Source organism: Pichia kudriavzevii, chromosome 4 (genome assembly GCF_003054445.1).
Source record: "Pichia kudriavzevii chromosome 4, complete sequence".
Taxonomy (NCBI): domain Eukaryota; kingdom Fungi; phylum Ascomycota; class Pichiomycetes; order Pichiales; family Pichiaceae; genus Pichia; species Pichia kudriavzevii.
The window spans coordinates 18,374-44,580 of NC_042509.1; the positions used below are offsets into that span (position 1 = coordinate 18,374).

The 26,207-nt window shown below is 36.9% G+C and overlaps 12 protein-coding genes across 12 annotated transcripts; 6 read left to right on the forward strand and 6 right to left on the reverse strand.

Annotated features, from left to right (window-relative positions):
• Positions 1 to 123: 123 nt before the first annotated feature.
• C5L36_0D00170 (uncharacterized protein) lies at positions 124 to 1,755 on the forward strand (the record flags this gene model as incomplete). The annotated part of the gene is made up of 1 exon (XM_029466893.1): positions 124 to 1,755. One exon carries the CDS (start codon positions 124 to 126, stop codon positions 1,753 to 1,755), a length of 1,632 nt encoding a protein of 543 aa, XP_029322753.1.
• A 59-nt stretch (positions 1,756 to 1,814) lies between these two features.
• C5L36_0D00180 (uncharacterized protein) lies at positions 1,815 to 4,175 on the reverse strand (the record flags this gene model as incomplete). The annotated part of the gene is made up of 1 exon (XM_029466894.1): positions 1,815 to 4,175. One exon carries the CDS (start codon positions 4,173 to 4,175, stop codon positions 1,815 to 1,817), a length of 2,361 nt encoding a protein of 786 aa, XP_029322754.1.
• Positions 4,176 to 4,444: 269 nt separating this feature from the next.
• Positions 4,445 to 5,362, forward strand: C5L36_0D00190 (uncharacterized protein; the record flags this gene model as incomplete). Its single annotated transcript, XM_029466895.1, has 1 exon — positions 4,445 to 5,362. The coding sequence occupies one exon, from the start codon at positions 4,445 to 4,447 to the stop codon at positions 5,360 to 5,362; it is 918 nt and encodes a 305-aa protein (XP_029322755.1).
• A 183-nt stretch (positions 5,363 to 5,545) lies between these two features.
• Positions 5,546 to 7,000, reverse strand: C5L36_0D00200 (uncharacterized protein; the record flags this gene model as incomplete). The annotated part of the gene is made up of 1 exon (XM_029466896.1): positions 5,546 to 7,000. One exon carries the CDS (start codon positions 6,998 to 7,000, stop codon positions 5,546 to 5,548), a length of 1,455 nt encoding a protein of 484 aa, XP_029322756.1.
• A 1,818-nt stretch (positions 7,001 to 8,818) lies between these two features.
• On the forward strand, positions 8,819 to 13,285 carry C5L36_0D00210 (uncharacterized protein; the record flags this gene model as incomplete). The annotated part of the gene is made up of 1 exon (XM_029466897.1): positions 8,819 to 13,285. One exon carries the CDS (start codon positions 8,819 to 8,821, stop codon positions 13,283 to 13,285), a length of 4,467 nt encoding a protein of 1,488 aa, XP_029322757.1.
• Positions 13,286 to 13,388: 103 nt separating this feature from the next.
• Positions 13,389 to 14,387, reverse strand: C5L36_0D00220 (uncharacterized protein; the record flags this gene model as incomplete). The annotated part of the gene is made up of 1 exon (XM_029466898.1): positions 13,389 to 14,387. One exon carries the CDS (start codon positions 14,385 to 14,387, stop codon positions 13,389 to 13,391), a length of 999 nt encoding a protein of 332 aa, XP_029322758.1.
• Positions 14,388 to 14,469: 82 nt separating this feature from the next.
• C5L36_0D00230 (uncharacterized protein) lies at positions 14,470 to 15,453 on the reverse strand (the record flags this gene model as incomplete). The annotated part of the gene is made up of 1 exon (XM_029466899.1): positions 14,470 to 15,453. One exon carries the CDS (start codon positions 15,451 to 15,453, stop codon positions 14,470 to 14,472), a length of 984 nt encoding a protein of 327 aa, XP_029322759.1.
• A 296-nt stretch (positions 15,454 to 15,749) lies between these two features.
• C5L36_0D00240 (uncharacterized protein) lies at positions 15,750 to 18,815 on the forward strand (the record flags this gene model as incomplete). Its single annotated transcript, XM_029466900.1, has 1 exon — positions 15,750 to 18,815. The coding sequence occupies one exon, from the start codon at positions 15,750 to 15,752 to the stop codon at positions 18,813 to 18,815; it is 3,066 nt and encodes a 1,021-aa protein (XP_029322760.1).
• Positions 18,816 to 18,886: 71 nt separating this feature from the next.
• Positions 18,887 to 19,654, reverse strand: C5L36_0D00250 (uncharacterized protein; the record flags this gene model as incomplete). Its single annotated transcript, XM_029466901.1, has 1 exon — positions 18,887 to 19,654. One exon carries the CDS (start codon positions 19,652 to 19,654, stop codon positions 18,887 to 18,889), a length of 768 nt encoding a protein of 255 aa, XP_029322761.1.
• Positions 19,655 to 19,991: 337 nt separating this feature from the next.
• On the forward strand, positions 19,992 to 21,653 carry C5L36_0D00260 (uncharacterized protein; the record flags this gene model as incomplete). The annotated part of the gene is made up of 1 exon (XM_029466902.1): positions 19,992 to 21,653. The coding sequence occupies one exon, from the start codon at positions 19,992 to 19,994 to the stop codon at positions 21,651 to 21,653; it is 1,662 nt and encodes a 553-aa protein (XP_029322762.1).
• Positions 21,654 to 22,230: 577 nt separating this feature from the next.
• C5L36_0D00270 (uncharacterized protein) lies at positions 22,231 to 22,842 on the reverse strand (the record flags this gene model as incomplete). The annotated part of the gene is made up of 1 exon (XM_029466903.1): positions 22,231 to 22,842. One exon carries the CDS (start codon positions 22,840 to 22,842, stop codon positions 22,231 to 22,233), a length of 612 nt encoding a protein of 203 aa, XP_029322763.1.
• Positions 22,843 to 23,823: 981 nt separating this feature from the next.
• Positions 23,824 to 26,013, forward strand: C5L36_0D00280 (uncharacterized protein; the record flags this gene model as incomplete). The annotated part of the gene is made up of 1 exon (XM_029466904.1): positions 23,824 to 26,013. One exon carries the CDS (start codon positions 23,824 to 23,826, stop codon positions 26,011 to 26,013), a length of 2,190 nt encoding a protein of 729 aa, XP_029322764.1.
• Between the last annotated feature and the right edge of the window lie 194 nt (positions 26,014 to 26,207).

The window sequence follows — 26,207 nt, forward strand, 5'->3', positions numbered from 1 at the left end:
GCCTTTTCTCGGCATAGAAACCAGAAGGCTCAGCTGCGTGTGGCATTATCAGTGGAGGAAATGGCAAAGGCTCAATACTATTTCATTCCAGCTTCATAATTCTTTTTTGACCTTTTACTAACAATGTCTAACATGACCATGACAAATACAAATGGTAGAAGAAGAGTATCAGAAAGGTTTACAAAACAACAAAGCGAGAGAACTGTTATTGATATCTTAACTATCAGCATTTCTTGCATTTTCTTTTTACGTGGATTTTTCCATGACAGCTTTTTCACCGATGATAAGTTTTACATCAACAAAGACCTTGCAAACAAGAAATTTAAGAAAGACTATATCAGAGTCAAAAAAATCAAAAGAAATGTATCTGATGATGTGGATATGATTCTAAACTGGATTAATATATCAATTCAAGATGCTTTACACAAGAAATATTTAAAAGCAATCAATGTGTCAATTCTTCTTGATGATAAGGTGCCGGCAAAAGTTTTCGAGTCTTACGTTTTTGATGTAAAGTATTCTGATATACAGCCGGAATCCATTTCCTTCAATGATGATATCCTTATATCACCAGTTGAATTAACTAAGCTTCAAATTTTTAATCTATTGAAAAAAATTATTTTACTTACACAAGCTTTACCACCATTACCAAGTAAGAAATTTCTAAGCATGAGATTGTTGTTCAACGATAAATGCCCAAACGACTATTATCCGGAATACTTTACTGACTGCACAAATTGTAAACCAGATTCAATCAGGATTCCAGTACCTGTTTATAACGATATTGTTGCAGATTGCGGTGGGGTAAATTCTGTACATCACAATGTAACCGCAAAGTTGGTTTCATTATCCACATTAACCAATTCCGATTATGAAAACGCAAATATTATCGATGTGGACCCATTTGAGATTTTTGGATGCATGAAAGAGGAAAATGATAAAGAAAAGGATGACATAATTAGCCTCAACACTCAAGTTTCTCAAGTGACAAAAGATTTATATGACATGTTAACGACTTACGAGAATCAAGTTCATGACGGCGAAACTCAAGTTCATATGAAATCCAATGACGCAAGTACAAAGGAAATCGAAGAGAATATTACTATCTCCTGCGAATGTAAAGCTGAGACCTACCTACCATATACCTCGTTAATAAAATGTCAGAAATGTCAAAAGTGGGTTCACAAAGTTTGTTATTCATACCAGTCAAACCCTCCAGATTTCCTATGCATTACATGTGCTGGAAATATCAGTTTGGATGACGATTTGCAAATTTTGTTCAATATTAGAAAACTAATAGCCTGCTATGAAAGCAACAACACATCACAAATAGTGTCTTTAACCACAGCGGCTGAACAAATTGGATTCACATCAACACAAATGTTGACGAACCAAAAGATCTCCAGAAGCGTTATAGACGCCTTTTCAGTTTTAATATACAAAGGACTACTTTCGTTTAAAGCCCAAAAGTCCTTCAACCATAACATTTTCAGTGTTGAATTTGATGGACTTTTGGTAGAAAATAAGCCAATATCAATCGGCAAGTATTTTGTTCAACCCAATTTCAATAACAGAAACACCATTAACAAATTACTTGATTTGAATTTTAATAGGTCAAAATCGTTTCAGGAAATTTTAGCAGATTATAATCAATCTAATGATGAGACTATGGTTGAAGACGAAAATTACTCTGAAACTCTCTCCAAGTATAAGAAGATGAAAATCAGCAAGTCCAAGGATATTTTTCAAATTTGAAAATGCAAGTGCATACCTAATAATCATTTTAATTGCAATATAAAACATTGCTTACTTTGCTAACCTCGAATATAATCCGTCAGGTCAGATATCCTTAGAACACCCCTGAATTTCTCACCGTCTGTAGTATCTTCACATACGAAAAGGTTGGTGACGAGCATCTTCTCCATCAAATCATAAGTAGACAATAGTGGATATCGGCTGTTGACAATAAATAGCTCCTTTCTAGATTTCATATACCTGCTTAGGTTAAGTACAGCAGTATTATTTACCTCACTTTCCGGGCTTGAAAAAGAAATAAGGGTTGAGTCCGAATGGCCGTTTAATCTAACTAAACGATCAATACTGGCATAATCTACAAACCCAACAAGTGAGCGATTGTGTACGGATTGCAGAACAACAAAACCATCATTGTTTATAAGCTCTTTTTCAAAGTTATTATCTTCAATTATCTGATCTAGCTTTTTAATAAACTCTTTTATCTGAATAAGTTCATCATAGTAGACAATACGATTCTTACTTTCCTTTAGAGCACCTAATATAGCCACATCAGAGAATGGCGAAAGCTTCAAAGATTCAACTGTTTCCGGCGCCAAATAGTTCTTATGAGTCTTAGACAACCACATCTCATAAAATCCTCTACTATCGAAAAGTTCAACAATCGACTTAGCAACCACAACACCCATCATCAATGGAATCAAGTAGGTTACAGCTCCCGTGATCTCAAAAACAATAACTACAGCTGCAACAGATGTATTAGTGACACCAGCAAAAAATGACGCAGCTCCAACAATTGCATAAGAACCAGGAGACACACAGTTTCTCTTCTCTTGGAAACATTGTGCAAAAATGTCACTCCCTAGGTGAATTTGAAATAGTTCAACTATTCTTCCAATGATTCGGCCTATTAAACCACCAATGACTAACGATGGTAATAAGATGCCGCCTGGAATGTCCAAAGTGTATGCAAGGTTAGATTGAATAAATATAACGACCAAATAGTAGATGAGTTCTAACGTTTCGTGTTTAGCTGTACAGACGGATTGGCTATTATTATTACTTTTATTTGGATCTGTACAATCATGAAATAATGTAACTAGCAAATCATTCATCGTCAAGTCGCTGAACTTTAATGGATATAGAATAGTTGTTGTGATAGTTGCAAGCAGGGTAATTTCCGCTATTGGATGATCTAACAGATATTGAATGGCTTTAGAATCCGAGAAGCATTTACTCGATTTTCTAAACTCTGTTAGTCTCAACTGTAGGCTATTAAAGGCCAATGAAAGAAATCCACAAATAAGACCGACAAAAAGATATGGTATCAATTCCAAGAGAACATAACCATTTGCAAGATCCACCGTAAATGCCTTATTGATTGTTATCTTCTTGAAGGGATGGACTTTGAAAAAAATAAATGTTGCAATTGTAGAGCACACAAACCCATTCCACATAAGCATATGAAATCGTTTACCGAGTTTCAATTTTTCCAAAGAGAAAAGCAGCCCTCCGATTGGTGCACCAAACGCTAACGAGATACCAATTACAAATCCAATAGAGAGAAATTCTCTTCTGACCACCTCGTTGTTTAGGTTGTTGAAAATGTGGAACTGGCCTGACAGGAAGTTCAAAAAAAAGTTGATAACACCGCATGATATATGAATCAATGGACCTTCATAGCCCAACAACAACCCTCCACATGCAACAATGAATATTAGAGAGACGTACTTTTTCAAAATAATACTCCAATTCAAGAAATCATTATTAACTGCACCTGCAATGATAGCCATCAATTCACTGATCCCACTTTTAACAATCCAAGAGTTTGCGGAAGAGATCATTAGACCAAGAAATGATAATACAACAGTGCATATGAGCACTATGACAAGATCTGCAAAGGATTTCGCCATGCCACGATGATTCCCCCCATACAATTTCCAGCTAGATGGCTCACAAGCTGAACGAACTTTAAAGACGTCGGTTGAGCAATATCCGTATTTTATATCATTCAACCAGGTGGAGGACCAATCTAAAAATATTGCTAGAAGTGATAATGTAACACTAGCCAATATGATAATAGGCCATTGATTGTATCGGTTGACAAATCGATCCAATACAGAGCTTGACGATTCCACTCTGTGGAGGTTTTCATTTTGCCTAAGCTTGTCAAGTTTTCCCCAAGGAATAATTTGCCCATCTAAATATTCACCCTCATTGAATATTTCCTTACCGATGGCCTTGGCATTGGGTTCTGAAGATGCCGTTTCTTCTCTAAACGTTACTACGGGAACTGTACTCGGAAAAGATTTAAACAGGTCTTCATCTGTTGGGTATAACTTTGTCACTTCCTCATTCATGACAAAATAACCAACTAACTCTTTCTTGTCGTATATCTTTGCACACATTGAAAGAGTTGTCATTCTTGTCTCATCCACGTATATAACTTTCTCTTACCAACTTGCTAATTCATGAAGGCCGCGCTTTAGTAAGTAAAAAAAAAAAAAGTTTGACCATAATCGGCAAAAAATAAACATTCTCTATTCACGAGTCAGTATTTATTTGTTTTTATTAGGTATATAATGTTTGTTTTTCTTTTTTTTTCTTTTGAATAGATACAGTTATCTGACAAGTAGTATTCAATCGGACTTTTTAGTACCTTGAAAGGAACATTTATAAACCATCAAATAATATGTTGAGGACAGCTAGATCGCTACCATCACTCCGCCTTCTTTATCAGTCTGAAATAAAATCTTTACACGAACCTGTTAAAGCAGCTACAACTTACGCTTTCAAATCAGGGGACTTGTTCCATACTCAGACAAAGTTATCAGTGAGACATGTTCATCAAACTTCTAAGAAGGAAACAATTCTTCTCGATATTTCCTCTCATAAGGGGAAATATACATCAATGAATCTACAAGGTTTGAAAATGGAATGTAGAAAAAGAGGTTTGAAGGTTTCTGGTCGTAAGATTGACCTAGTTCAAAGACTCATTGCACAAGAGCAATCAGGTATTGAGAATTCAAGAGCATATTCTGGGCTTTCTGAGCAACATTCTAGTGATCGTTCTATATTACCACTAGAAGTGAAAAAGCAAAGTAGTGCTAAGTTGTCGAAAAAGGCTGAAGTTAAGAGTGGAAAGTCAGGGAAAACTAAAACGAATGAACAATCAATAACAGCTTCAAAAACTAGATTGTCGAAGAAAAGCACATCAAAAAATGAAAATGCCAAGGGTCAACTTAGCTCTCAAGAGGCAAATACCCGCTCAGATACCACACTCGAAGCTGAACAAGAAAAGCATCGCCTACAGAGCGCAATAAGCAATGCAGCGTTTTCTGTTACCAACCAGCACATTGTTTCAAATGTTCTCAAAAAAGCCAACGAACAATCTAAAGAGCAAATTATTGAAAAATCTAAGAAACAGATAAAAGCAAGGGCCAAAGAACAACAAAGAACACACTACGAACAAAGCCAACGGAAACACTACAACGAAACTAAAACACGTGAAGAAAACCAGCATGAGAATGTCAGACTGACAAATAGAGACATAGGATTCTTATCTGCGTTTGGTGTCTCTACTGTGGCATGGTGGTCTATGAAGGAATGATATTACTATCCTATCAAGTTGCCTCCTTAAACGCTCCTTAAGAGGATTCTAATGAGTTTTACTTTCTACTCGTTTTTTTAGTTCTTTGAAGTGCTTTTTTTATGTATTTATTATTCTTTAAGTTATCTAACAAAACAAAAAGATATAACGTCTACAAAGAGATAAATCGCTGATTAGCGGAATTTAGTAGAGGTACATATTGTCAACACAGCCATAGCCTGCAGCAACACCACCTTCATTACTTGAACTAGTTTTCGATCTCAGTAGATGGCCACAAACCTGGTTATCAATAATTTCACCAGTATTTTCATTGAACAGATAACTACCGAATACACCCAACTCTGAAACTATGCCATCGTTCAACACTTCACCGTTTCTTAATATTAGATTTTCATGGATTTTAGGATTAATCAGTTCCATCAAAATATATGCTTCCCATTCATTTTCTTGGATAGATTTAAGAAACAATGGTATTTCTTCCTTATAGATATTATTGCCCCCACCCTCTCTTTGTGGTTTTAACACAAACTTTTCCGGGCTTTCAAATGCTAACTTCTTGGCTAGACTACCATCTTCACTATCATCCAACGGATAGATCTTACAGAATGAATCGCCTAGCGACTCAATTTCCTTATCATTTAAGAATAGTGATAGATTGTCCTGCTTAGTTAATAGCTGTTGTACTTTTTTTGAGCCGCTCAATTGGGTCAACAGGGAAGGACACTTGATGGCTAAAGTGGATTCGAGCATGCTTCTACATCTCCATGTTTCTGGTAAATCAAATTCTGCTGGTCCATATGCCGATCTGTAATAAACGACAGATACTTCATACCCCTGATAAAACAATTTACGACTGTTTGGATCGATATGAACCAACCTCGAGACACTTGGCAATTCCACCCTTTTAGTGAGAACATTGAATTCATTGAGTAAATTATATTCGATGCTTCTCTGGTCAAATGCGTTCCTTTCAGATGGCTGGACAACCATTAGAACAATTGACTTGTTTTCCCCTTTTAAGTACTTGTCATTGTAATATTTAACCCCAGAATGAAGTCCTCGTGCCAATTTTTTATCACTTTCACTTATTGGTAGCTCGTTTTCTTCATAGTATTGGGATAGTGGCACACCAGTGTAGGCACCTATTTTGTTTAAGTAAGTGTGTGCTTGGCCAACCTTTGGACTCAATCCACCAAACGAAACACTCACAGTGTTATATTCCACCTGTTTTATTAAGTTCAAGGTCTCATCATACATATAGTCCGATCTCGTCAAAGCAAGAGAAACATCTTGAGGAATACCTTTTTCCAGAGCCTTTTGGTAACAATCCCATAGTTTTCCAGTAAAAGGTTTATCATGAATTGATAACTTCTCAATGATACCCTCCAACCATTTTTTCTCAGAAACAACGTTAGCATATAGTTTATTGTAGCTTTTCTGAATATCGTAACTTTTTTCAAATTGTTTCCGTGGAAACGGCGTTGGGAATATAGTAATAGGTGCCAGAACGGGTTCGTAGTCCTTGTATGGAGCAGGTGGATACATTACTAAGCCATTTGATAATCCGAATTGGCTCACTTCATGGACTAGTTCTTGCAACTTTTGGTCATTTAAAACCGGGAAATCCTTCTGGGTCATACTTCGGAAGTTTGAGGTGCTTAGATATCCGTGTTGAAGAGATAGTTCCTGCAGAAATGTTACTCAGTACAGTCAGTTCTTAAGCAATTTCGTTGATAAAATCCACGTTAAATTAACATGTCCGAAATAGGAATTAGTTTCCCAGCTGTGGCGCTCAAGCATTTGGTTTTTAAGTTTCTGTTTTCGGACTCAACTGAATTATGAGTACTCCAGTGATTTTTCTTTGAAATCTCTGCAATTTTACCCTCAGATTTTGTGGGGAAACTGCGATACTATACTGTGCTGATCACAGAACTTGTCAAGGGAGTAATAATATTGTGACTTTAGCATTCGGTGCAACTGTTTAGCCTTCCCAATAAGTGGCAAGTTTTGGTAGCCCACTATTTCCACAGAAGCGTTTTGGCAAAAAAAAAAGGAAAAATCCCTAATGTACTTTTTCTCTTAAACTTCTTGTGACTTTTTGCACAAGCATTCAAATTTTGCTTCCATCATAAAATGTCTTCACACTGTAGGTTTTCCCCCATCAGTCAGTAAGTAAAATACCGTGTCCCAGCTAATTATTAGATCATAATCATATCCTTGTCAACACAAGATTGTCAGTTTGCACAATAATTGCTACTATTTGATGTTTTTGATTATTAGTGAACTAGTTTATTCTTATCACGAAGTGCTTCAATATTACATGGCCGGGATTGCTCCTTTGAAGTCTTAGTTGGTCGTTTTGTCATTGTATAATTAGAGCTTCTAATAGATTTTGGTATATACAGTGAGGTACAGAGACATATTCCAACACACATTTTTCATGTTTGAAAGGTACTTGTGTATGGAAATTGAGTGCATACAAGTTTATATCGTATCCCAAACATGTTTGAGAAAACTTCCAGCTAACAGCCAACTGTATTTAATAATATTTGGTATCTATAATAGTGTTGATGTTCCTACCAATCGTGTTTCATTGCTGTAAATTAAAGGTACGAATTCTCCTGCTTTTGAAAGAAAACACTAGTTTGTTCAGTGAAGTAGGTAGATTACTAATTTGTGTCAAAAATACTTCCGAGGAAACTAAACCGGACCTATTTATGTACTAACGTTTTGCATTTCAAACAACCTTTAGCACCCATTGCCCATTAAAACTTATTTTTGCTAGAAAATACTATGGATGCATCCGTTAGATGTGAAATAGGTTGTTCATAAAGCATCCTGTGTTAACACAGAATATGCTTTCCATTTTACATTGATGCTCTCGAATATACATAATTTTGGAATCAATCATCAACATAAGTACTTGCATTGCCCACTTCACTCTATAGCTAGGTAATATGTGCCTTTTTCTTTTAGTACCATAAAGATTGATACCAGATTGCTCCCACTATAAAACAGTCAAATCTACTGTTTATTGAGTCGTCATACAACAGGCAGATGGAAAAAAAAAATTAGTTATACTCAATCATCAAAAACTGTAATCACTATCAGTTAAAGTGGAGTTTTTCAGGTGCAGAAAACTCAAACTTCTCAAGAGCTCATCCTATAAGTAATGATTCTCTCTAAAGTCTCCGGATACAGTATTCATTCAAACTGGTAAATTCAGTCTCAACACGTAATCGACGCGGCGCAAAGAGTTACGAAGACGAGATCCGTGCACCAATTCCACCACGTATAACTTTTTTTTTTTTCCAATGTTATGGTGGTAGAGCATGCCAGTTTGAACTGATGAAAAGGACCTATACTTGCCCTGACCACATAGTCAAGAGCACTCAGGTAAGGACCGATCCTGTCACGATATCCAGCTTTGATTCTGGGCTTCCCTTGTGAATAAGTATGTCGTTTTCTGTATCCCAGGTCCCAGGATTAACCAGCGATCCATTTCATGATGCAAGCACAATCAATTCAAACGTTTTGAGTGCCAATAAGAGCAATCCAGCTACCGTCAATTACAATATCCAAAGGTCTGAAATACAAAGAAGAAGAGCAGCGAGAAATAGTATGTTGAATCGTCCTATGGGCAATAGTTACATTGGCTCATTCCCATTTTTTGGCGGCTCAAATGCAAACAATCAGTCTTTAATCAACAAGAAGGACTCTGTCGTTACAGACCTGAGTCATTTACCGTTATCTACCTCCTCTCCAATCGATTTAGCTCAACAGTGTGTTAATGCTCAGATTGAAAAGGACAATTCCACTCCGACTTTGTACGAGGTTTTTTCAGCTTATGTTGTGGACAACTACAATTTCAATCCTAACCAAACAAAAAATCCGTTTAGCAGATTCGAGAAGGTTAGTTTTTTCAGTATACCGGAGAAGTTATTAGACAAGAACAGTGATTCTCTGGTGACTAATATGGGTGTATTTCCAGAAATACAAAGGGCTTGGTTAAGTCTTGATAGTAAATTGTACATATGGAACTACAACGCCTCGTTAACAGACCAAGAATTTGATACAATTGACGATTTTGAAGGAACAATTTTAAAGTGTGCATTAGTCAGACCTAAAAAGGACGTTTTTGTGGAATCTGTAAACTACCTTATAATTGTTGCAACTTCCAAAGAAATGAAAATCTTAGCATTAGAGTATAGCCCAGATAGCAAAAAACTTGAGGTTTCAGATACAAAAATGTCAGTTTCTGTACACGGATTGATTGTTAATCAAATTGTTTGTTTGGAATATACCAATGACATATTTTTTTCTGGTGCAGGCTCGAGCGATTGTGTTTGGAAGTTAAATTATTCTAACACTCATGACTGGTTTTCTAAAAACATATCCAAAGAACAAGTGACCAATTCTTCATTCTCTTCATCTTTATCTGGTATCCCTATATTAAATTGGCTTAATGATTCCACTAGCTCAAAAACGGAGTTCGTGGTAGACCTCAAAATCGATCAATCAAGGAAAATTCTCTACACTCTATCTTCTAATTCGATAATAAAGGCATATAAATTGCAATTTAAAAATGGTAAAGTTGTTCTAGGGCAACCACTAATTAAAAGAATCTCTCATCTGTTGAAGGAATTATCAACCACTTCAATTAACATTCGATCTAGTTTGCTCAGATCCAATCTAAAACTTATTAATATATTCCCTGTTACTGACAAGGAAAACACAAGTTTGTTTTTAACTGCTGTTGCATCAAACGGTGTTAGGTTCTATCTAAATGGAAGCACATTATATGGCGATAGGCTAACCCTAACGACTAATTTTGTCAAGTTCCCTCCAATTGATCTAAAGCTTTACGAAACAATTGAAAAGAGAAAAGAAAAGATGATTAGTCAAAACCAAAATATTGATGAAGCTCAAATAATGCCAGCCCCACAAATGCATAACAATAGGTCTTCATTCTATAGCCGCTCTTCACAAAAATCTGGCGTCAACGCAGATCCATATTTTCCTTCAACATACCAGAATAATTTGAACATCAACAACAGAGACAACGATAAATCCATTACTAAATCATTTGCAGCTCCATTGATTTCTATCGAAGAGTTAAAAGATGCACAGGAAAAATCACTATTATTACACAACACTTCACATACATTAATTATTTCACCAGGTATATTTATTGGGTTCTCCAAGGACTTGGGATTATATACGAGCACACCGGATTACGGAGTTTTAAAGAAATCTTCTCAGTATGTTGAGGATTTTGAGATATTCGAGAAGTATTCCGAAGTTTTTGATATTGTCCAGCTAACATCCTCATTTAAAACCACTAATAGTCCCAAAGGATATGCTAATGAGTTTGCCTCGCAGTATACTGATGAACCATTAGAATTTGCTGTATTGACCAATAATGGTATTGTTGTCTATAGGTATAGAACCCCAGATTTGATTCTGGAAGATTCTATGAACGATTCAGTTTTTAAACAATTTGCTTCCAAGTATGGCTACGATGAAGCTTGTTCTACAATGCTATTTTTAGCCTGCAAATACGACAAATCAGAAACTTTCAGAAACATCGCTACTAAGTACTTTATCACTGGTGGTCAAAACTCAAAACTAGACAAGGCTCTCTCTCCTGTTATTGATAATGTAGAACCAAGTGACAGGTTTTTCGCAGTGCTGATCTTGTTTTCCAGATTAATCAGAGGTATTTGGAATAAAGAGGTGTTCAAATTGAGACCCGAAGTCAAATTCGATAAGTTTGGTTATGTCGATACAAAGTCTTTGAACTCCATTAAGACGGATAAACACATACTACTAGAGAGTTTGAATATCAAGAAGCAGGAACTTGAATATCTTTTGTGCTCGATTTTAATTATAATCAAGTTTTTTGAAGAGAATAGAAATATTATTCCTGGATTATCTAAGGATATAAACAGTCAAGGTGAAAACACCTCCTGGAAGGGCAAAGCCACTGAAGTGTGTGTTCAAGCTGAGCAAATTTGTTTTGATTCCATTTCTAAATTCCTCAATATAGTTAAAGAAGGCCTATCTTTCCTAACGATATTACTAGAAGAAACCGAAAGTGAAAGCCTAACGTCACATGAAAATTTCAAGAGTATCATTTCATTCCTACCCATCCAAGCTCAAGTGGATTTAAGTTGTATAACTTTCAGTGATTTTTTTGCGAAATCTGATATCAACGTCTCGAGATTGATAAAGGATTTACTGTCTTGCATTATAAACAAGAGCATCTCACAAGGTAATTCTGTTGAGTTAGTCTCCAACACTTTGCAGGAAAAATGTGGGTATTTTTGTTCAACAGGCGATGTTCTTATTTTTAAGGCGGTTGAAAGTTTAAAAAAGGCTAAGGATTATTCCGATGCCAAAGATGATCAACTGAAACTGAAGTATTTAGAAAATGCGGTCACACTGTTGAAGCAGACAAGTGATTCTTTATCTGATGAGATGATTGCTAACTGTGTTAATACAATTCTCGAACTAGGCTACTACCCTAATGCAGTGAAGTTTTTGTTGGACATAGCAAATACTCCAGAACTAGTCAAACTTTCCACGCAATATCAAAAAGATGTGCAATTATCGATGGTGACCGACCCCCTGAAGAAAAACAGCTATCAACGAAAGCTGAAACTCTTCCACATTATCTTCCAAATATTGGTAGATATTGACAAAAAAGCATTATCAAGTGTGGAGCAAGCAGCAGAGAGTACATTGATTGGGAGTAGTACTAACAACACTGGGAAGTTCAAAGACTTTCAGTCTGTTTTTGTTGATCGTGAGGGTAATCTAACAACTTATTACTCAAAATTGAGAGATGAATGCTACAAAATATGCTTGGAAGTTCAAGATAAAATGTTTCACTTTGAGTTTTATAAGTGGTTTGTTATAAATGGTGTCGGTGAGAAACTTCTCTATATTGACACTCCCTACATTTTAGAATTCCTTCAATCACAAGCAACCAACGATCTTGAAATGAGTAAGCTACTATGGGTATACTATTCTAAGAAGGGCAATTACTATGAAGCTGCTTCACATCTCTATTATTTGTCACTGTCAACCTTTGATATAACGCTAGAAGATAGGATCCACTTTTTATCAGTTGCCAACAGTTTTATTCAAGTTATAGAAACTCAGTATTTACACCAAGATGTAATGGTTTTGGCCTCACAAATATCAGACTTGATTTCCGTTTCGAATTTACAGGATGAGTTATTGTCAACTATTATGAATGACTCAAGAATTTCTGATTTGGCAAAGAGTGTTGCAAAAGAGGAACTAAATGGTGAAATTCTAACCGTCAATGATTTGTACAATAAATATATTGATCCATTGGGATACTACGAATTGTCTTTGTTATGTTTCAAAATATCAGACCACAGGAACCTTGAAGATATTCTAGGAAAATGGGAATCTTTATTTGATAAATGGTATGTGGAATATAGTCAGAAGCCGGACTGTTCGAACACTCCTTTCTATGCTGAAGTAGTGAACAAATTTTCTGCTATTGCAGATAGATTAAGTGACGTTGAAAGCCTATTTCCAATTGATCAATTAATCAACATAATGTTGAAATCTATCCAGAAACATTCTGATTCCAGTATAGCCATTCCGACAGGCGTTATTGTGGATGCATTCATAAAAAGTGGCGTTGCACTTAATAGGCTATATTACAGTATGAGAAAGCTTATCGAAGGATCTACTTACGAGTTGTTCGAAGGATATAATAAGTTGCTAAATTCAGAAATGGTCTATTTGATCAAAACTTGGTTCAAATCAGATAAGAAGTTAAGGGAACTAATCTCAAGTGATGAAATTGTCAACATGACAGAGTATGACCACGAGACTGATCCTATTTACAAATTCACCAAGACTACAGGGAGTGCACTATAGACGTACTTAACTATTCTAGGACTTTATATAAATGCTTAATGGTATAGATTATTATTTCTCCCTCTCGTATATTTAATGTAATTATGTCCCAGTATTTTTTTTCTTAATCTAAAACAATTACTTCTGGTGAATCATGGGGATCATCGCTAGAAGACAATTGTTCTATTCCTCTTTGTGAATTTGTGATATCCGTATCAAGAGATATCACCTCTATTATCTTCAACTCGTCATCTTCTGGAACATTGCTGAGCTTAGCTGATTCCACATCAGCACATATTTTTGTATCATTAATTCTACGTTGGGCTGCCTTAAATAAGATAGCACGCAGAGTCGAGGGATCCAATTGGGTAGGTGTTGTTAATGTTTTATTTGTCCCTAGCTTTGAAACTCTGGTAGTATACTTAGCTTTGGGTTTATTTGCGGAAAATCTCAATGGTCTTGGTGCAGAAAAATTGTTCCTATAAGTTGAGTTTCGAAGTGACGAGTTTACCTGAAACTCTAAGTACTTATCCTTCAGTTCTTCTAATGTTTTGTAGAATGTGTTATCATGAGCTCCGTGCCAATTATGTGTAAGCTCATGTAACATGGTACCAACGATCTCATCTCGACACAAAAACCACTTGTTATCAGTTGGTGATCTCAAACGCAAGCAAATCTTTTGGCCACGGTTGACATTGAGTCCCAGCAAACATTTATCCTTTGGGTACATTTCACAAAGTAGACCTACTTTGAATCCATAATGACTCATCACTGGTGCAACTAATGCTGCAACTTCGTGGAGTAGTTCCAGAGCTTTATCAGCTGCATCCTGTCTTTTCAGTGACGCTAATTTCAGTATATGCGGAGTTGGAGATTCAATTTCAACAGGTTTTTTCTTTGGGTATCTCCCCCTACCTTTGATAACCATTACACTGCGATTAACTAAAAACTTTAGCCATGTGTATTGAAAAAAGTTTTGGTGTAACAGAAGAGTTGAATTAAAAAAAAAAAAAACAACAGAAAAAAGAAAGAAAAGTAGACTATTGAAAATATAAGACAACTCTTTTATACTCACCAATCCGCACACGCCCCCCTCCCCCCTAAGACTCAAGATGAATATCATGCCAGTGATTATTCTATAATAAAACTTTTGGTACAGAGTACTATATAACTATACAAACCGTTCTATTCTATAATGGTGAGCTTCAAATACCTCTGTTGAACCAGACAGAAGTAATTAATTTTCCTTCCTTATTCTTAAGATTATGGAATTGCGGTTCTAAGGAGGAAGGATCAACGATTCTTTTTTGCGGGAAAACAGCTAAAGCAAATGGTAGGGCAACTAACGATGTGGTGAAAATCAAACCAATATTAGCTGCAGTAACAACACCAAGAGATTTGTTTCTCAGCACCGACTTCTGTAATTGAACTAATAGAAGTGGCGGCACAACCATGATTGGAGTAGCATTTATAACTCTTGAAAGAGCAGTTTCACCGACTGCTTTAAATGCAGCTCTTTTGGAAGTTCCTAAATCATTACCATCCTCATCAAAAACGGAAATACCTTTTCTGATTTCTTGACCCCTCATTAAGAATACATTGACAATACCAGCTGAAACGACAGCGGCAAATGGAACCAGTCTACCGAGAATCAACTTCGTATTTGCTGATACATTTTTCAGCTTCGGAACGATAGAGTTTAAACCTAGAGCCACACCACAAGAGGCACCGACAGCCATAAGATACGATGTAGCCATTTGTTTGGTAGTCAATGGATGTGATTTATTAGCGTTTGCAGTGTTGATGGCGACGTTTAAAGATTGATTCGCAACTTGCCAGAATAATGTACCCATGTTACCCAAACCAGGAGTTAACATGCCGGCGGTAACAACCAAGTTTGAAAGGACACAACTAGACATTCTAAACGGTAATAAAACTGTTTTACCATCATCTGGATGAATCGAGGAATCTAAGATCTTTTTAGCACGCCAAAGCTTAGGTGTCATCTCAGGAATCAATCCATTTTTGTAGTCCCAAATAAGACGTTTTGATTCTTCGATATCCTTTGAAGTTGTCAAAAGCATCGTTGGGTCTGATATTTCAGCACAATGCTTTACTCTTCCTAAATAGGTGCTCAAATCATGACGAGAGTCTGGTAAAGGAATTGGACCTGGAACAGAAGATGCCATACTCTCAATAGAAGTGTTTCTCTTGGTTTACTTTAGATGATTAAGAGAAAGAGAAAGCCGTGGGGAAAAAGAAACAGGGTTCGGCTGAATTTAGTCCTTGACCGGTGTTAAAGAGTCATTTTCCTTCATTTTCCAGCTCTAAGTGAAAAATTTCAGAAGAAAAAAAAAAGCACGACATCCTAAAAGAGTAATCGGAGATTTTGGATATCATGTGCACAAGAAAAGTATGTTTACCTTTCATTTCATAGTGTTTACTTTTACGTTTTCAACGTCTCTTTGTGTTCAAAGGTCCTGCGATGCACGGACAGGGAGAGCAAGGACGTTCAAGACAGGAGAATTATTTTAAGAACATTCGCAGATTAAACAGAGCTAGCCAGAGCACAAGCAGCGATCATGGATATGAATTTGTACACAGTAATGACTCGGAAATGTCTTTAGGACATTTTGATATACCGGCTGTAAGCTATTCACCAGATAGGTACACAAGAGGGAGTCGTCGAAATTCACACTCTCCAATACATGAAATATATAGTCGCTCACCTTCTGTCTCTCCGAGTAGGGTGTTGCTGCAGAATCAAAGTTCATACTTTCTAAGTGGAAATCCCTTCACTATTCCGGAACTTCCACAACTTAAAAACGTTAATTACGAGCATCTAAATACACATTCGGGAAAAAAACATGGCACGCAAAGTATCCCTCTGTATGAGATAGGCCCCACTGAAGATCCTTTTGATGATAAATATAAGACTCATGATGATCCATCCTGTTATGATCACTTGGAGAGAGGAGATTTTTTCGGTGGTTACGAATTTGACGACGATGAACTAGAAGGTGGAGCCGAAGAGAACTTTGATCCGTTCCCGGTTTTGGGGAACTCTTACTATCCTATAAACACGCCATATGATGTCTACAATCCATTTGAAGTTGAGTATTCTTCAGACAATTCTTCGGATGGATCCGTATCTGTGAGTTCAACTACTAACACCGCTTCTAAAAGTTCACTGCTAACCAGAAGAGATTCAACCTTCAAGAATGCCAAGGCAGTTGCTAAAACTGTAGAATTCTATAACAATGGAGAGCACATAGACGAGGATGTTACAAATCCATCAGCCAAGCAGGTTAGAATGGTCGATGGAAACCTAGTTCTCGATTGTCCTATATCGGAAATTCTATTGAATAAGTATAAAGTGCCACTTAGTGAGAAAGATAGGGAGTTTTTGTTCATGAGGTTCCAAGCGTGCACAGCAGAACCAGAGGAATTTCAGCAGAAGAAATTCTCCTTGCGACAGCTGTTTTACACCAAGCCCAGAGAAACGGAATTGATGATTGTCATTACAATGTACAATGAAGACGAAATATTGCTAGCTCGAACATTAAAGGGAGTCATGAAAAACATCAGGTATCTGTATAGTTTGAAAAACTCTTCAACATGGGGTAAGAATTCATGGCAAAAAATTGTTGTGTGTATAGTGAGCGATGGCCGGCAGAAGTTGAATCCTAGGTCGAAGGCGTTATTGGCTGCGTTGGGAGTGTACCAAGACGGATTTGCCAAAAATCAGATAAATGACGAAGAGGTAATTTCTCATATTTACGAATACACTACGATGGTTGGAATCTCTAAGATATACAATGATCGTGTTACTCTAACAACAGAGAACCAAGTACCAATCCAAATGGTGTTTTGTTTGAAGGAGCAAAACAAGCAAAAGATTAATTCACACAAGTGGGCTTTTAAAGCGTTTGCTCCAGTTTTGAAGCCTAACGTGATCATCCTACTAGATGTTGGCACGCAGCCTGAAAATAAGTCTCTATATAAACTCTGGAAGAGTTTTAAGGACAACCCAAGAGTTGCAGGAAGCTGTGGAGAGATCAAGGCAAGTCTCGGTAAAGGGTGGAGACTGCTTTTGAATCCCTTAATTGCGGCACAAAACTTTGAGTACAAAGTGTCAAACATATTAGACAAGCCTATGGAAAGTGTATTTGGATTTGTTACGGTTTTACCTGGTGCATTTTCAGCGTATCGGTACGAGGCTTTGCTCGGTGAGCCGATGGATAAATACCTGAGAGGTGAGGATTTGAGCAAGAACAACGAAGACGGCATTTTCAACGCCAATATGTATCTAGCCGAAGACAGAATCTTATGTTTTGAGCTGATAGCAAAGAAAAACGAAAAATGGATATTAAAGTACATTCATTCAGCCGGGGCTTACACGGATGTCCCTGAGCGTATAGATGATTTCATTTCACAGAGACGTAGGTGGTTGAATGGTTCCTTTTTTGCTGCTCTTTACTCAGTTTGCAAATTTTTCAAAATTTGGAGTACAAACCACTCATTTGGAAGAAAGATAATGTTACAGGTACAATTCGTGTACCAACTTCTAAATTTATTGGTTTCATTCTTCTCCTTGGGTTCGTACTTTCTAGTTTTTCGGATTTTAAGCTGTTATCTAGCGGAGCCTAGCGTCAAATTTGCGCCAGGTAATATACTCTCTGTGTTTTTTTTATGGTTATATATGGCATCTTTAGCAACCACATTTGTCTTGTCATTTGGCAATAAACCTAAGGGTACCAGAATGTTTTATTTGATCATAGTGGTGTTCTTTGCCATTTTAATGTGTTACATGATATTCGCATCAATTTTATTATCTGTCCAATCTTTTGAAGAAATCATAGGAGATAAAGACTTTTCCTGGGATTTTATATTTGTTAAAACACAATTCAGAAATTTAATCATTTCAACTTTATCCACATATGTTTTATATTTGATTGGGTTCATCATGTTTCTGCAACCCATTCATATGTTCACAAGCTTTATTCAATATTTGCTACTTTCCCCGGCCTATGTGAATATCTTGAACATTTATGCATTCTGTAATATGCATGATATATCGTGGGGTACAAAAGGCCAAGATAAAGTGAATGATTTAGGTGTTGCAAAGAAAGGTAGTTCTGACAAAGATGAGCTTGAGATTGTCATTCCTACCACCAAATATCAGATTGACGAAGGCTATTCGTCCATGGTAAAGGAATTAATGGTACCGAGAGATTCCGGGAATAATAATACAGAAATAAACCTTGATGAGAAGACTGTATTTTACTTTGCATTTTTCAGATCAATGGCTGTGCTAGTTTGGATGTTTAGTAACTTTATTTTGGTAGCAGTTGTCACTGAAACAGGAGGATTGTCACAGCTTTTCCCCAACTCGGATTCAGAGAGCGATTCTATCTTGCCAGAAAAACAAAGCTTTATCTTTCTAAGCGTTATCCTGTACATTGTGGCGTTCATGGCTTTGTTTAGGTTCTTAGGAAGTTCCATTTATCTAATTCAAAGAGGTTTGAATAAGATTGGTTACCGGACTTAACAATAAACAGTCTGGAACTCTTTATACATGTTCTATATAAACTCATTATACCTTATTTACAATTAACTATACTAAAACCCATAGAAGGATCTACCTGAGTTCTTTATTCCACTTCTTTTCTCTGCAAGTGCTATAATTCTTTCCATCTTAAAGTTGGTGAAACCATCGTTAATATAGTAGTACTTTGTGCTCTTTAATTTTTCGTCATATGAAAATAAATTCACAAACCCAAATCTTCCCCTATAGTCATTTTTACCTTTTGGAACATGTAAACTATCAACTCTTACTAACTCATTATAGGTTCTAAACCCATTCCAGTTTAGTTTTTCAAGCACTATCTTTTCATCTGCAACTAAGTTTTCGTAGACTTGCGGCTTTGTCGTGTCATATATCCTCCATACCCTTGCAACAACTGGATCAAACAAGTATGTAACTGCAGGAAATGGTAGCAAGGAGAAAATGGCCACCAACTGTGAGATTTCTGTATAAACTAGACCAGTTCTATCCATCAAATATGCAAAGACACACCCCACTGCTCCAAAGGCAAGAGATAATCTTTTTGAGCCAATAACAAAATTAATTAAAGGATTTTGATAGATCGGGGTATTTCCAAGTCTGTACTTTTTGTCCAATCTTTGACTATAGAATGAGTTACCGTGAGTTCTGTATCTGATTTGATATTCTTCGCCGTTGTTGGGAACAAAGTATTTCTCTTGGTCCTCACCCATTTTGATCTTTTCAAGGACATTTCTGGATATGTGGAACTGGCGAAATAGCAATGGTGTCCTTTTCGATGTACCGTACATCATGGAATTCATTATTCCCGCATTAAACAACATAACAATTATCTCCGGTATATACTAACGGGTTTAATGTGTCTTTGAGGTACCCAGAAGATGTGACTGATCACAATATGATTAATCTTCACTACGAAACATACTCAGCCTTTCTAAAAATACTGAGAGTTCTCGATTTTCATTCTTCAGAGCTTTGTGTTGAAGATTCAAAGATTTTTTTTTTTTTTCTCTGTATTCAGTTTTTTCTGACCCATGTCCTTCTTCTCTTTTCTTTGAATAACTTTCACCTCTAGTACATTTCAAACTTGCTCACTTCTGTCACACCCTATTTTTCTGGATTTTTGTGGTTTAGATCAATTAGATACATTTAGAAATAGTCATGGATTCCGCAGATTCCTCAAGGTATGTTCCGGACTACAGAAAGGCAAATTTTAAGAACAAAAACAGATTCCAAGCCGATGAAGTCAGAAGGAGAAGAGAGACTCAACAAGTTGAATTGAGAAAGCAAAAGAGGGAGGAGATGCTTTCTAAAAGAAGAAACTTTACGGGTAATGAACACATCTCCGGCTTACCAGAATCTGATGATGAAGATGCAGCTTCAACAGACGAATATAACAATGATCAGATGTTTTACACACAACTTCAACAAGAATTGCCATTAATGATCCAAAAAATCAACTCTGGTAACTTAGAAGACCAGCTTGAAGCATCCATTAAGTTCAGACAAATTTTATCAAAGGAAAACAATCCACCTATTGACTTGGTGATTGAGTCAGGTGTTGTTCCTAAATTTATTGAGTTTATGCAAACAGGACCTGAGGTTTTACAATTGGAAGCTGCGTGGGCATTAACTAACATTGCTTCTGGCTCCTCGGAGCAAACCAAAGTTGTTGTTGATTCTGGCGCAGTTCCACATTTTGTTCAATTGTTGTATTCACCATCCCCAGAAGTCAAAGAACAAGCAATTTGGGCTTTAGGAAATGTTGCAGGTGACTCCTCAGCATTCAGGGATTACGTTTTGAGTTGCAATGCGATGGACCCGGTTTTGTCTTTGTTCCAATCATCCAAGATGTCTCTAATCAGAACCGCTACTTGGACATTATCAAATTTATGCAGAGGTAAGAATCCTCAGCCTGATTGGCAAATTGTTAGAAGTGCCTTACCTACTTTGGCTAAGCTGATCTATAGTGTCGATGTTGAAACCTTAATTGATGCATGTTGGGCAGTTTCTTATTTATCCGACGGTACACAAGAAGCCATCCAAGCAGTTTGTGATGCAAGAATTCCAAAGAGATTGGTTGAATTATTAGGCCATGAGTCAACATTAGTTCAAACTCCTGCTTTGAGAGCAGTTGGTAATATTGTTACAGGTACTGATCTGCAAACTCAAATTGTAATCAATGCAGGTGTTTTACCAGCATTGGGTCCCTTGTTAAGATCAAGCAAAGAATCAATCAAAAAAGAAGCATGTTGGACTATCTCCAATATTACGGCGGGTAACGCAGATCAAATTCAGGCTGTCATTGATGCTAACTTAATACCTCAAATCATTAGACTATTGACAACAGGTGATTATAAGACGAAAAAGGAGGCATGTTGGGCAATTTCGAATGCATCATCTGGTGGATTATCAAGACCGGACCAAATCAAATATTTGGTTAGCCAAGGGTGTATCAAACCATTGTGTGATTTATTGGCAATTGCAGATAACAAAATTATTGAAGTTACACTAGATGCTATTGAGAATATATTGAAGGTTGGCGAAATTGAAAAAGAAGCAAGAAATTCCAATATCAATGAAAATGCCGTTTTTATTGAAGAAGCTGGTGGTGCCGAGAAAATCTTTGAATGTCAAAACAATGTCAACGACAAAATCTATAACAAGGCATTCCATATTTTAGACACCTATTTCGGGGAGGAAGAAGATGAAGGTGATATGGCTAATTATGATACTATGCAGCCACAAGTTTCTGAAAATGGCCAACAGTTTGGATTTGGTGTTGACCCAAAATTACAAGATGGTGGTTTCAATTTTAACTAAAACTCTCACAGGTTATAAAATAGAGCACTCACCAAAACACTAAAACATGACAACTACAATTTTCTCTATTCCTTCAATTTTTTTTGTCTTTTCTTCTATTCTCTCTCTGACCTCTCTTCCTATCTTTAGTCTCCTTTAAATATTGAATTTTTATTTTTACTTTTACCTTTACTCTTTAATGATAGAAAAAAATGATTTGAATAATAGTTGGAGTTCAATGTTCAGTTTAAAACATTTAATGATATTTATATCAATTGCATTTCACAACACAGTTTGATTGTTGAACGGTTCTATTTTCATTGTTTAATTAAATTTTTTTCTCTATCACCTCTTTATATATCTATTTCCTCGTCTTTTTATAATAGTCATGTAATTTTAAGTCTTTTTCAAATTAGGGAAAAAAAATGAAAATAATGAAGGTTGGCTTTTGGTAAATTAGAAAATATAGAATGACTATAATGTAAGAAAAAATTATACATTAATAAACGATTTTAAACAAAAAAAAAGCGTAATTAAGAAATTAGGTTGATGATGGTGGTTTTTATAGAACTTGTTTGTCTCTTTTTGGGAAACTTACTTATAATAATAATGCTGCTGCTGCACAACCAACAGCTCCAGCAGACCAAGCAACAACTGAATTTTTCATAACAAAAGGATTGACTGCTGCGTTAGCTGCAGCGCCTTCGTAGACAGTGGTGGTAGTTTGTTCATGATGTGTGTTGTTAAATTTACCAAACTTGTGAGTACCGGTCGATGTAGAAGAAGAGGTTGTTTCATGGTGGGTGTTGTTGAATCTACCAAACTTGTGAGTACCGGTTGAGGTAGAAGAAGAGGTTGTTTCATGGTGGGTGTTGTTGAATCTACCAAACTTGTGAGTACCGGTTGAGGTAGAAGAAGAGGTTGTTTCATGGTGAGTGTTGTTGAATCTACCAAACTTATGGGTACCAGTGGAAGAGGAAGAAGAGGTTGTTTCATGGTGAGTGTTGTTGAATCTACCAAACTTATGGGTACCAGTAGAAGAGGAAGAAGTGGTTGTTTCATGGTGAGTGTTGTTGAATCTACCAAACTTGTGAGTGACTTCAGCACCAGATTTCACAACAGTGACAGTTGTGGTTGGAGTGTGTGCTTCTGCTTCAGCACAAACTGCAGTTGCTAACAGTGCAGAGTTTAAGACAGTTGAGAACTTCATTATTAGATATTATTCAAAAAGGTCTATTTTCTTTTTTTTTCTTCTATTTTAGAGTTAATTGACAAACCAAATATGGGCAATTGCTCAATAAAAGTGGTAACGAAAGAATTCAGAAATGGATTATCACTTAGAGGAGGGTATGAACAGAATCGAGTTGAACAAGAAGAAAAAAATATGCAATTTTCGAAAAACCTTTGGTTAGAAATTGAGTGATTTTTTCTCTCTTTTTTTTTTGGTCTTGTAGAACGTTCTTTGGAAAGTTAGCTTTGCAATATGGGTAATTAGAGTCTAGCAATAAACCAAATCAGTACACAAATGTAAGACACTAATCTTCACAGTAGAACTAAAGAAAAAAAAATCGATTATTACCGTTATTGAACCAAGGCTAAAAAGGAGGAGCAGACGGCAACCAAAATAAACAGCCACGGACGGGAAGTAATGTACGATAACACTAATTGGCCAGAAAATGCGGAAAATGCGGAAACAGTCTGAAATTTTTGGAATTGGCCAACCTCGCGGAACAACCGAAAAAACTTACCGCCGGCGTCCCCAAAGAGGAAATTTGTAAACACACATCTTTTCCTTGGCCCTCCCCATTTTCTAGGTGCACGGGTGTTATGGGTTTTTTTTTCAGTTTCTTTATTCTTCTTCTCATATGTCAGGCCAATATATTACGCATCTGGGGGTCGAACCTTCGTTTGTTTAGAACTCGGTAGGAAAGTTGTGTTTTTCTCATGTTGTAAATTTTATGTTCCCAGAGCTCGTTGAGCAAAAAAAAATAAAAAAATAAAAAAATAAAAGAAAAAATAAAAAAAAACACGTGCTTGTTTCGAGAATTTCAAAGAGAGCCAAGGCTAACAAAGGGGGAGAAAAGGAAAAGGAATTGTTTATTATTTTTTTTTCCTTCTATTTGTACACTAGTAAGCTCAGTCTCCGTATTTCCATCTCTGCAAAATAAACAGTCTCCCTCATTAAGCAATCATGGCAAATACTAGGGCGCCAGTCGCTTCAAGAGGAACGCCATCGACTTCTTCGGACCTGATTGCAGATCTAAATGAACATAATATTATTCCATTGATCAAAAGGAGGAGACTTACCAGATCGACTTACGGTTCTGTTGCAGAAATACCAATTGTCTTGGATTCATCGTCTTCTTCGTCGGATGAAGATGACAGTGATAGCGATAGCGGCAGTGATGGCACTACTAGTGATAGCCGGGCCAAAAATGGAAATAGTGACATCAAAGCCATGGAATCTGAAATTGGTAGACATACTACAAGGGCAACTACAACATCCAATAAACGGAAGAATGAGCCCACTAATTTACCCTCAGTTACAGTCACCACCCCTCAAAGGCAGCCAATTTCTGCAAGATTTTTTTCCTCGAATTCAATCTCGAAAACAACCTCACTTTCTAGGGAGAAATTGATTTCGAGAGTGTCTGCGCATAATACAGATGATAAACCAATAAGCGACACTCAAACTTTGCAAAATGGGAAAGGGGTCGCGAAAAGTGCCGGTTTAGGTAACAGTGGTAGCAATAAGAAAAGCAAGTCCGAAGAGGCAACTAAGAAAGATGGCAATGTTAAGAATACGAACGTTTCAAATACTGGTATTGATAGTAATCACAACAGAAACAGTAATAAAATAAATACTACTGTTGAGAAGCTTCCAGTAAACACAAATTCCGCAACCAATAACAGTAGAAAAGTCGATTTGAACTTAAAACTGGACCTAGATACAGTATTGAAAGGTGATCGGTTGTTGAAGAGGTCACAGAAAACCGCCAATGTAAATACCCATCCAAGAAATGGCCAAGAACAATCCAATCCCATGGAAAGGGAAAAACCTGAAGCCAAGAGTACCAATAGGGCGAAAACAATAAACGAACTTCTCAACAAAAATCCCCCCTATTCTAGCAGCACAAAGACTTCAAGTACTACCCCATCAACGTCGCCATTGCCACCACCAACTAAATCCAAGATCCAGCAAAAACCCCTTAAGGTGGATACGGTAAAAGCCGGACACGATTACCCAGCATCAAAAACTAAGAAAAAAGAAGCTGAGCCTGCTTTGCAAAAGAAAGAATCTAATATCGAAATCGATTATGACTCAATCAAAGTGCGCAGAGACGTTTATAATACATGTTGCATTTCTTGTAAGAAGAACGGTCGAGCACAATATTGTAATAAGCAAAAGCCATGTGATATATGTGTTGGTAAGAAGTTGAGACATTGCTCCTATTCAGACAATGCTAAAGTCATTATTCAAGGAAAGGATCTACCACGCAATGTTGATGGTAAACTTAAAAAACTTGTCTTAACACAACAGCGCTTACCTCTAGTTCGTAAAGATCTGGATAGATCCCAAAGCAAAGGGGGTATCTTGGCTGTCCCCAGTGGAGTTCCTAAAAATGTATCAGAGCCAATAAAACCGTTGGGTTTACTGCATTCAATAAAGCCATCGAAAATACCTCAAATTAGAAATGTAGATATTGTTGAGAAAATCGCCAGACAAAATACTACTCAGGCAACCCAAGCTATGGTCCAGAATTCTTCCAAATCTGGTGAAAAATCCACTAAGGAAGACGATCACAAGGCTCCATTTGGCGAAACGGATGAATCGGACGATGCGGATGAATACTCTTCTGAAGCAGATGTTGAAGAAGAAGATGATGATGCAGATGCAGATGAAGATGAAGATGACGACGAAGACGATAATACGAATGACTTTGAGAGCGAGGACGATGAGTACGATGAGCATGAAGAAGAAAGAAGAAGAAAAAGAAGAGGAAGCAGAAGCAGAGCCAAGGAGCGGAAATCTACTACACCGGCCGATGAATTCAGCAGAGCTGAGCGGATGTTAAGAGAACTAGAGTTTGAGAAGAGAGACATGAATGACATCTTCACCACAAGGAGGAGACGAGCTGCCACGAAGGAAAACTACTATATTCCAAGTGATGTTGATGAGGAGGAGGATTTAGACAATGGATATGCGATGGCCGAAGCCAGAAATGAGCAGGTTATTCTAAGTGAAGATGAGGAGGAAAGAAGAATGCTGAGAGGCGATATTGATATGAGCTACCTACAGAGCTTGAGGCTCGAAAGAGAGAAGCAAGCACAGCATGAGTCTAGTGACAGTTTGAGTAGCGATGAAGACATTGAATTGTAGAATATATGCTAAGGGGAGCAGAATTGAAAAGGGTGTATGCGGTTACAACCATATGCCCCTTCTTTTTCTATTCCCTTGGCTCTGTAATTATACTAAATGCTGTATTTATAAATCATTGAGAAACCTACGAGAGAGAGCACCAGCGTACTCATTCCTCTTTGCTCCTACAGCTCTCGAAGTATGTTTTTTTCCCC